Source organism: Castanea sativa, chromosome 9 (genome assembly GCF_040712315.1).
Source record: "Castanea sativa cultivar Marrone di Chiusa Pesio chromosome 9, ASM4071231v1".
Taxonomy (NCBI): domain Eukaryota; kingdom Viridiplantae; phylum Streptophyta; class Magnoliopsida; order Fagales; family Fagaceae; genus Castanea; species Castanea sativa.
In genome coordinates this window covers 16,983,072-16,994,468 of record NC_134021.1, presented here as the reverse complement: position 1 = coordinate 16,994,468, position 11,397 = coordinate 16,983,072, and the positions used below count along the sequence as shown (strand labels likewise).

The following is an 11,397-nucleotide window of genomic DNA, read 5'->3' as shown; positions in this document are numbered from 1 at the left end:
TCAGCTTTCACATTTGATAGATGGCAACGAAGTGCAAGCAATAGACTCGAGAAACAACTAGACCATACCATTAGTCTTTTATTTGAAAGATGGCACACTACCTGACAGTAAGGAATCCACAAGAAAGCTAAAGGTTCAAGCGGCACGATTCGTCTTGATAAATAACGTCTTGTACAAAAGAGGCTTTTCCCACCCGTACCTAAGATGCTTAAGCCCTGAAGAAGCAAATTATGTCATGAGAGAAGAACATGAAGGGATCTGCGGGAACCATTCCGGTTCACGATCATTGGTGCATAAGTTGATTCGGGCTGGATACTATTGACCTACTACGCAAAAGGATGCCAAAGCCTATGTCAAAGCCTACGACAAGTGTCAAAGGTTCAGCAACATCATTAGACAACCAGTAGAAGAGCTCACTCCAATGATGACTCCGTGGCCTTTTACTCAATGGGGGTTGGACATCATGGGCTTATTCCCAATAAAAATAAGACAACTCAAGTTCTAGTGGTCGGCATAGATTACTTTACCAAATGGGTGGAAGCTGAAGCCCTAGCCGCTATCACAAAGAAGAATGTACGAAGCTTCGTCTAGAGAAACATCATCTGCAGGTATAGGATCCCTAGAGTCTTGGTCTCAGATAATGGAAATCAATTCGACAATGACTCGTTCAGGAATTTTTACTCACAATTGGGGTCAAGAATCACTTTTCCTCCCTCGCCCACCTTCAAGCCAACGGACAAGTTGAGGTCACAAATCAATCCTTGCTCAAAATCATTAAGATTCGGCTTGAGAGGGTAAAGGGTATATGGCCAGAAGAGCGTACAGGATAACTGCCAAAACTCCTATAGGAGAGACGTTATTTCGCCTAGCATACGGGAGCGAGGCCGTTATCCTAGTTGAGGTTGGACTTTCAAGCTACAGTGTGGAGAACCATGATGAAAGCAAGAATGACGAAACCATGCGCCTACAGCTTGACCTGGTAGATTAGGTCAGGGCAACAGTTGAACAAAGGCTACCATGATACCAGGACCTCATGGCAAAGCACTACAACTCCAGAGTCAGAAATAGAGATTTTTAAGTCGGCAACCTCATCCTAAGTAAAGTCACAGGTGCCACAAGAGATCCCTCCCAAGGAAAGTTAGGACCTAATTGGAAAGACCCTATAGAATCACTTCATGACAGAGGAAAGGCACCTACCACTTGGAGACGCTAGACGGACAAAAGTTACCACATCCATGAAATACCGAGCACCTAAAGAGATACTACCAATAGAAAACGGCACGAGCAATACCACTTCTCATTTCCAGTTTACATCTTTTTAGCTAATCTTTACTATCTATAGTACTTTCTAAGCCCAAATGGCAGCTTTTTATTCCTTTCAAGAACAATTTTTTACTTATGCATGTATTTATCACAATAAGAGGAATTATTAGATATGACATGTGTATGAATACGTCTCTACAAAACTACGTCTAATATTAAGTCCATAAATGGATGGACTCATCCTGAGGGATGTCTTCAAATTATCAAGTTCATAAGTGGACGAGTTCATCCTAAGGGACACCATTAAATTGTTAAGTCCCTAAGTGGATGGATTCATCCCGAATGATGCCTTCAAATTATTAAGTCCATAAGGGACAGATTCATCCCAAGGGATGCCTTCAAATTATCAAGTCCATAAGTGGATGGGTTAATCCCAAGGGATGCCATCAAATTATTAAGTTCATAAGTGGATAGATTCATCATAAGGGACGACATTAAATTATTAAGTCCACAAGTGGACGAATGCCTTAAAATTATTAGGCCCGTGAGTGGACGAGCTCATTATTAAACCCATAAGTGGACGGGTTCACTGACTGAGTCCTCAAGGGGATGGGTATGCCCAAGTGGACGGGTTCATCCCCAAAAAAAATTTCACCAAGTCCTCAAGGGACAGGCACGCCCAAGTGGACGGGTTCATCCCCAAAAAATCTTCACCAAGTCCTTAAGGGGATTGGCACTCCCAAATGGACGGGTTTACCTCAAAAATTCACCAAGTCCTCAAGGGGACGGGTGCATCCTAACATAAAAACGAGTCCCAAGGTGGACGAATAAACACATATCTCAAGATAAGAGACCAACACATGGTGAAAAAGTATACTTGAAATAACAAGACTAAAAGTGACGGATGCAATAACAAAATATTAAATAAAGGAAAAATGTTTACAACAAAGCCCAAAAACAAGAGGGCACCTACTGTTGTTTGAAAATTAGATAGGTACATGAAAATTTAAAAATTAAGGAAACTAAGCTAGAGGGGCATCTTGAGCGAACAGGTTCTGGGCACCTTAAGCAGGCGAGTCTTCAACAGACAGGATCGAGGGAGCGACGGCGCCATTAGGAACGGGTTGAGCAATGACCACACCTTCGTCTTTATGAACTTACTCCTTTGCATAAGTGGAATCATCAGACTCCTCACTAACGATGTCACCACCCGTAGGAGTCGGCGGCACTGGGTCGTCCATGGAGATCTTGGACAAGTCAAGGTCTGGGTAGACAGACCCAACTTGCTTCAGGTAGTTGTCAAACTCATCGTCGTAGTAGACAACGCATGCATCAATAAAGGACTGAGAAGCCTTGAACTCTGCCATGGTGTTGGCCTTGGCTTCCTCCATTTGCTCATGAAGGGTCGTCAACTCCATCTCCAAACTTTCCTTAGCTTTCTGTGCTTCCTCTCAAAGATGAGATTCCTCCTTCAGCTTCTCCTTGATAGCCGTTAGCTCCTCGTTGAGGGTACAGATGGCCTCCTTGTACTGAGCCCGCTCCTTGATCTCAATCTCCTAGCACTTCCTGAACCGATGGATTACCCCCTCATGGGTGATGCACCTATCTTGAAGCCCCTTCATGCACACCAATGCTTGAAACCAAAACAACCATCAGCAAAAGAATAAACAAAAGAGTTAAACAAAGTCTAAGGAAAGAAGCATACCCTAGACAAATGAAAGAGACCTAACACCCCTAAGTCCTTAGTTTTCTACTTAGCACAAAGATCCAGATCCGTCTCCTTGATGATTGATTCAACCATCTCAACGGCATGCTCCTTATGTGTCAGCAAACAACGAACGGTTCCCTGAGCGACACGACCCTTCCCCATCATCAACCCTTTTCCAACTCTATGGCTAGGTTTAGGAGGCGACGGCTACTTTGGCTACTTATCAACAATAGGAGTTCCCGGTCCTTTCTTGTTCGGACGATCGTCCTTCCCTTCATTCTTCCATTTAGACGTCCCCTTGACAACGACCTTAGAAGTCAACGTCAAGGCCCCTTCTTTCTATTTTTGTTTACGTGCTGCAGCTGACTACCTCACCAAAGCCCTTTGCCTCCTAGCTTCCATTTCTGCAAAGGACAAAGAACGGGCGTTAGAAGGGTAAACATTAGTACAAGTAAGAATGGATGGAAGGAAGTGGGCACTTACACTGACGGGAGTAAGCGTTCAATCTACGAGCTATAGGCGTTGGTTTAGGACCACCACAGTAGGCATGGAGTGTGTCTAAAGTAACGAGGTCCTTCCACTTTCGTTCACTAAAGGGGATCTTTAGCAAGCAACAGATGAAAGCCTCCTGCTCATCAGTTATTTATGGATGGACGCTAGCTCAAACAGAGAAAGCAACAAACGACGTTAAACATACATCAAGTGAATGAATAAAGGAAAGAATGATGACGGTACTAAACCTGAATCTTTCACAAAACCCCAAGTATTGTCAAAACCATGGGGCATAGTGTCCCACTCCTCTTGACAGCACACCCAGTCCGTCCCTTGGATAAAGAAGTACCTATTATTACAATTCTTATTTGAGTCAGGCATGTCCAACACCAGCCTGAGCAACATCTTCCTTGCTGCAAAGTGATAAATCCCTTGGGACAAGGAGATGTGTTGGGGCCTATAGCAATAAAAGAACTCGTCAAGAGTAAGCCGACGGTTCCCGCCACTAAGACGACCCCAAAGTACTTTTACTCCTATAAAGCTATCTAACAAATGGATAAACCTAAATAATTAGCCAGCTAACGATGTAGCTCCGTTAGTGGAAGTCTCATTCCCATCATAAACTTTGCGTCATACATTCCAACGTCCGCAATCTTCCTAGAATAGCAACGTTCAAATTTCTTGAGCAGACGAACGGGGATATTCTCGGGGATTTGATAACAATCCCGAAATTCCTTGAATATTTTGGTCGTCATCTTCGGGTAAAAGTCATTGACGGTCTAAATCGTAGAAAGAATGAAGGGACGGGTTTCATCATCCTCTTGACTTCCTAAACCTCCCTCAGAGGATGTTCCCCCATCATCCTCACCCTCGTCCTCATCATCCTCTTCCTCCCCCTTCTCCTCGTCCTCCTCTTCCACTCCGTCCTCTTCTCCCTCATCATATTCATCCTCATCTTCCTCATCCTCATCCTCATTCTCATCACTCAAGGACTGGGTAGACGGCTCCCTTTCTTAGGACCTAAGGGAATCATCCTCAGGACAACGCCCTAACGGAAAGACTTCATCGTAGCCTACACCCTCACGAACTGACGATGGCAGTTCACTCATCGATTCCCTATCTGACATCTATCCACCTACAAGCAACAGAGGGATTATATAAGAACCTATCTTGATGAGGTCTCAAAATGAAAGGAAGGAAGTGATGCAAAGATATAAATCAAGAAAGGGAGAAGAAAACTTACAATAATAAGCAAACAGGTTGAAAGCAACGATCCCTTCGGAGGTTGACGGCAGTAAGGGGCGACGGTGATGTAGGTGACGGGATGACAGCTCTCTCTCTCTCTCTCTCTCTCATGGTTTGCAAAGATGAAATGCGGAAAAATATGAGGAGGTGATGAACTATTTATAAGACAAAGGAACGCGGAAAACGAAACAACGCTTTTGTTTAGAAACAAGGCCAACCAGCTTGTGCCACATGTTCTAGCATTTAATAAAAGCTGCTTAAGAGCCATTAATGATACCCCTTTTTGTCCAAAAATAAAATAAATAATAAAAAAGTTATAGATTGCACTCCATGACCCTTCAGCTAAAGCCAACGGAACCATAGAGTAGGGGGCAATTGATAAGAGTATTTTTTGACATGACACAACAAATAAGCTGACACCCCTTAGCACTCGACGGGTTCGTATTAGCAGACGGGGCAAATCAACGATTCCACATGCCAGACGATTCGTATTAGCAGATGAGGCAAAGGCAATAGTTCCACATGGCAGACGACCCTACAATGTTTGGCAAACATCTCCATGAAGCTGACGGGAGGTCTCGAACAAGGCTAGTGACCGACAGGGTGAGGAGGCCGACAAGTCCAACGTGGCTTAGCATGATCCCCACGAATGACTATACATGGAAATAGCTTGTGTCCCACGATGAACCTCAATCAAAGGGAACCCTACAAGGAAAGGATCCCACAAAATACGTGTATTAAATAAGGATCTTCCTTACAAGGAAATACCCTCTCTGCCAAGAAATAAATGTCAACTTTACGCTACTATAAAAACCCCAAAACCCTCACAAACCAAGATACGCATAATTTACCCCAGCTCTAGCACTCTAGAGTTGTAAAAAGTTCTCTAACTTAACTTTTAGAGGGTATTTGGCCGGTACCACACCGATACTCTCTACAAGGTCTTCTTCTTCTTTGTTTTTGCAGGTGTGAAAAACCTCCAAAATTTGGGGTTGCCTCTAAAAAAAAAAGAGATTTTGTGGTGTGCTTTTTAGGGAACCTCTCTTTTTGGGTTAGTGGTGTGAAGTCATCACTTATTTTTTATGTACAAAAAATAAGAAAAACTAAATACAAAATACATGGCTGAATTGTTCCTCTATCACTAATTGAATAAAGAAGATACAAGTTCGAAAGTTTGAACATTACATGGCTTTGGGTCCTAGTTACAATCTACCAAAATACATACCTTTTTGTCCTAGTTACAGTCTACCCAAAAATAAAAACAAAGATAAAGCCTAGGTCTACCTATCCAAAGAAACTAAATTCAGAGGCTAGGTTACGGAATGGGAAGGTGTTAGGCACTCATTCCGCCCACACAAAGTCTGGTCTTCTAGACTCTTGTGACCAATGTACCATTTTATGCATGTTATGAATGATATGTTGAACATGTGAAATTAAATTAAATCACACAAATATATTATGAATGAAGTCTCTTCTTTTGAAAAGAATCAGAACTGTTTTGGTTGGTAGAAAATATTGATTTTGATTTGTCGAAATTCCAGATCTGTTTTGTGGTATGTAGGAAAAAGTGGTTTTAGCTTTGTAAAAATCAGATCTGTTTTGTGATTGTAATAAAATGAATTTTTGATAACCAAAAAAAAAAAAAAAAATCAGATCTGTTTTTATGTTGTAAAAGAATGAAAAAGATATATATATATATATATTTTTCCTTTTTGAGAGGAGAGTTTCACTCATAATTCAAATTTATGCAACATGAATCAAATAAACTAAACACAAACACAACCATGTTTAATCTTTTTCTTTATTTCAAAAATCTGCATATGTTAAAGAAAAATTAGATTTGTATCTAAGGAAGATACAAATCAGTTTTTAATTGAGAAAAATTTAGATCTGCATCTAATGAAGATGCAAATCCATTCTTATTTTAAGAAAAAGTTAGATCTATATCTAATAAAGATACAGATCTATTTTTATTTTAAGAAAAAGTCAGATCTACACATCTAATGAAGATGTAGATCCGTTTTTATTGTTTAAGAAAAAGTCAGATCAACATCTAATGAAGATGTAGATCTATTTTTATTTTAAGAAAAAGAATTGTTCACTTGCAAGTTGTTGGCATTCAAGAAAAAGATTATAACAATTGCATAAAAACAATCATGCTTTAAACAACAATGATGAATCATTCATAATATGGATAAAAACATTCATGAGAGAAGCATAAAAAGGATAGGATGATGAAAACAACCTCTTGCATGAGCACTCTTTGTTCTTGAGAGGATGTTTTAGGGTTCAAAGAAACTTATTCAGTTATCTTTGAAACCTAAAAACCCTAATTTTTGCAGCAAATCTTAGAGATGATCAGTAAGTATTAGCAATTTGAGAGTCTCAAAACGTATGTTTCTTAGAACGAAAAAAACAAGGTGCTAAATTATGAGATCCAGACTCTATTTATAAAGGCCAGAAATCTCTAAAAAATAGGCACGGACAATTAGGGTGTGAATTGGGACTCATCTCTTTGCGAAAAGGTCGAAAAGGATATGTCTTATCGTCACCCGAAGACCATTGGGCCAAAGCCCAAAAAGGTGCAATTCGGCACTTTTAAAGTGCCATTCAATACTCCAAAAGTGTCGAATTGGCTCTTGGATGCCGAACGCACTTTCATATTCGGGTGCCATTTAGACTCTCCTTCTAGGGTTTTTTGACTGGTCCTTGTATCTAGATGTGTTTTCATCCTCCGTCCATGATTTTTTTTTTTTTATCTCTTTTCTAGATAATTCAGGCTTTTTAAGAACAATTATCTTATGGATAAATCCCTTAAAATAAATCTTGATAAAGTTCAGATTATCTACAATTTTATTATTATCCAATCATCCATTTTATTCCTATACATGGAACCCTACTTTAAACACTAATTATCCACCAATCACAAAATTATTTAATTAATTTTAATTGTTTAACCAATCAGAATTAACTTAAATTAACCATGTGTGATCGACTCTTCCTATACACAATGCATATGGACCGTGCAAACTTGATCATGCGATATCTTTTGATTCGATGATTCGATTTAGAAACCAAACACACCGTTGTGACCATTAGAATCTCAAGATCATTGTTCTAATATGTAATCAATATACTGATGCATGTAATGCAAGAACTAATTGATGCATGTGATGCAAGAACAAAATGATGCATGTGATGCAAGAATGATTTTTTTTTTTGGTACATGGATAGTCACTCTAGTTATCTTCCTTGATTAAATCATGAGGCAAAATCAAGTGTCTACAGCAGGTTTTGCCTAAAGCACGTGAAGACTGTGCGACTTACTAACGATTCTTTGACATCATCACAATCCAATGCTGAGATCACACTAGATCTGGATCCTTATCTACATCAAAAACAAATTAATGTTTTGATCTAATAATAAAAAGTACAATTTTTAGAAGCATACATAGTTGAAACTCTGTAAATAAATAAAAATGGTTTTTGTTTTCTATTTTTTTTATATATTGAATATTAAAAAACTAGTTGCATGAATAACAAAAGTACAATTATCAGAAGCATACACGGTTGAAACTCTGTAAATAAATAAAAAATAGTTTTTTTCTATTTTTTTATATTGAATATTAAAAAACTAGTTGCATGAATAACAAAAGAACAATTATCAGAAGCATACACGGTTGAAGCTCTGTAAATAAATAAAAACAGTTTTTGTTTTCTATTTTTTTTATATTGAATATTTAAAACTAGTTGCATGAATAACAAAAGTACAATTATCAGAAGCATACACATTTGAAACTCTGTAAATAAATAAAAATGGTTTTTGTTTTCTATTTTTTTTTATATTGAATATTAAAAAAATAGTTGCATGAATAACGTGGTTACCTCCCTTTCATGCAATCCGATGCTGATCACATGGCTTTGATGATACGGCGAAAGTGTATTGGACATTTTAGTTTAGGTCTTTGGTGGCCTCCACTTCGGATGGGAACTCAATGCATTTCAGATATTGGAGCCCACTGTGTCTCAAATTTTAATTTAATCACAGTTATGAAGTGATGGAAGAAGACAGAGAAAAACAACTCACGGTGCAGTTATATTTGAACATGGACAGCTTCCAAGTTTAAAAGGGTTTTCTCAACGTTGAATTCCAAGTTTGATTGAAGATTGAGCTGTCCTTGACGACCTTTCAGATATATTTATAAAGTTTGAATAGTGCAAGCCAGTAGAGAGAGAGAAAGAAAGAAAGACCATGCTCTAACAAAAAGTTTGATAGCATATTGACCTTTATTTGGTAGGATTTGGAGTTTTGGCCATCTAAATTTTGACCTACAATGTTATTTGGACCTTTGCCGAGCACCCAATGAAAAAAGCTTGAGTTGGGGATTGAAATTCATTACTTCTAGGATAATTTTACCATTAAAAAAATGCACAAGCAGCCTCTTTCACATCAAAGTAACAAATCATGATAGACGGTAAAAAAGATATGGCTGTTTATATGCTTTTTTTTATAAGATATGGCTGTTTATATGCATTCCTTGCATTTGACAATACTATCACATTTTCAAGATCATAATCACACCAATTGGTCATGATAGTTGTACGGTAGTTCTAAAGTCCTAAGACATCCTTACACAAAGTAACAAAAAATTTCTGTTTTAGAGTAGTACAGACAAGTTATTTAGATATGGGCTAAAAATCACCACCTCCTTAAATATGGGTGAAATTTAAAACATACAGTGAAAAATGAAAATTTTAAACATGAAAAAAAAAATCATATAATTTCAACTTATGTCGTCTGAAACGTGAAATTAGGTGTGCATTTGGTTTATCCTTTTTTTGCCTTAGTTAATTTATTTGTTTATTTACATATGTTTAATTAGTTTTTTAAAAAAAAAAAATTAAGATACAACTACACCTTTGCTAACTCTCAAGGAATAAACAAATATGTTTTTAAACTCATACTAGATAACAAGTTAAATAAACAAAGTTATTACAAGAAAAACACACCATTTTGGTGTCTTGATTCTTAATATAGCAGCAGTTTACATAAATTCTAATTAGAATTGTGGATTCAAATTCTGTTCTCTGAATTTATTACAAGCCCACACAATTTCTTGAGGTGGTAATGCCACCATCTACAACAAGATTATGACCACTAACATATCTGGATTCATCACTAGCAAGGTAAAGAGCAGCTTCAGCTATATCTTTAGCCCTCAAGGTTGGACCTTTCAAGTTGGCAAGTCCTCTCACAAAGTCCTCCATTTTCTCAACTTCTTGCTCCCGAGGCATCCCAAAATCCATGCAATCGTCTTCTTCATCATCATCACTCCTCCATGCATTAATTAACATGGATGTGGCAACCCCAAATGGAGAAATGCAATTAACTCTAATCCCATACCGACCTAATTCACAAGCCGCATTCTTTGTAAGCCCAACAATGGCATGCTTTGAAGCTGTATAAGCATGTGGACCAAGCCCTCCCATAACTCCGGCAACACTAGCTGTGGAAATAATGCAACCACTTCCTCTAGGAATCATTACACGTGCGGCGTGCTTAATTCCTAGTGCCATGCCTCTCACATTGACACGCATAACACGATCGAATTCATCGATATCAAAGTCTGCAATGCTCTTGTGAGCCTTGGATTGATTTCCAAGAACCCCAGCATTGTTGAAAAGGATGTCAAGCTGCCCATAGTGAGAAATGGTGGACTGGATTAAATTCTCAACATCTTCTTCTAAGCTAACATCACAGTGAAAATAGGCAACCGAAGGAGCTAAGGAATTAGCAAGCGCATTTCCAAGAGTGTCTTCAACATCAGCAATGATTACTTTGGCACCATGTTTGGAAAAAAGCCGTACTGTTGCTTCTCCAATCCCTCTAGCACCACCAGTGACAATGGCTACTTTTCCCTCCAACCTATACAGCAAGCACAAAAGAATTCTTTAGTAAATTTTTTTTCATCTCAAACATGTACAATGAATAGCAAAACCACATTTACACAGAGCTAGCCCAAAAAGCTCAACTCCTACAATCACAACATGAGACCAAGCATTACAGCTAGCTAATTCATTTTAGTGCAGAATATGAAATACTCCACAGGCTACACAGACTTCTTTAGTTGCTTTTCGTTCATTAACATTGTCATTACCCAATTCCTGAAGAAATTCACTATAAATAATTGAATAAGGTAAAAGGAGTTAGTACCTTCTAGGGGAGGGAGGAACATTGTTTTCCCTTCCTAAGACATGAATTCCCTGAATGGTTTTCTCGTTCATCACTTGGACAGACATGTTCAATCACAGTAAAGCAAAATTATGTGAGAGAGAGAGAGAGAGGGTTTGGATGTGCAAATGAATGAGGTTCGAAGAGATTTTATAGGCGGTGGATATATGCCTTATGTGAGTGGGCTGTGTAAGTGGACCATGTAATAAAAAAAAATATCAATATAAAACCTTCTTTTGAAAGTACCTGCTTTTTTTAAAAGAGAGAATGCACTATTTAGCTATAAAATTGGTGAATATGTCGGCTAAACGAAGGTGTTTTTTCAAACAAGATCTTGATAGGCTCTAAACGAGTGAATTGGTCGCCAAGATTATGGTCAAAGTTTCAGAGTTTTCTTAAACAAGGTTTTGGACTTTGACCTACCTAAGCATATAGACCATGGTTAATTTCCTTGTGC

The 11,397-nt window shown here is 38.4% G+C and overlaps 1 protein-coding gene across 1 annotated transcript; it reads right to left on the bottom strand.

The window, feature by feature from the left end:
• Positions 1–9,698: 9,698 nt before the first annotated feature.
• LOC142610866 (short-chain dehydrogenase reductase 2a) lies at positions 9,699–11,074 on the bottom strand. Its single transcript, XM_075782830.1, has 2 exons — positions 10,923–11,074; positions 9,699–10,634 (listed from the first exon to the last, which is right to left on the bottom strand). The coding sequence occupies exons 1-2, from the start codon at positions 11,006–11,008 to the stop codon at positions 9,806–9,808; spliced, it is 915 nt and encodes a 304-aa protein (XP_075638945.1). The 5' UTR covers positions 11,009–11,074; the 3' UTR covers positions 9,699–9,805.
• Positions 11,075–11,397: the final 323 nt, after the last annotated feature.

Excerpts from the sequence above, each read along its gene's own strand:
- LOC142610866 (XM_075782830.1), bottom strand. The coding sequence starts at position 11,008 with ATGTCTGTCCAAGTGATGAACGAGAAAACCATTCAGGGAATTCATGTC. Across the intron at positions 10,635-10,922 it reads GTTCCTCCCTCCCCTAGAAG|GTTGGAGGGAAAAGTAGCCA; the intron begins GTACTAACTCCT and ends CTTGCTGTATAG.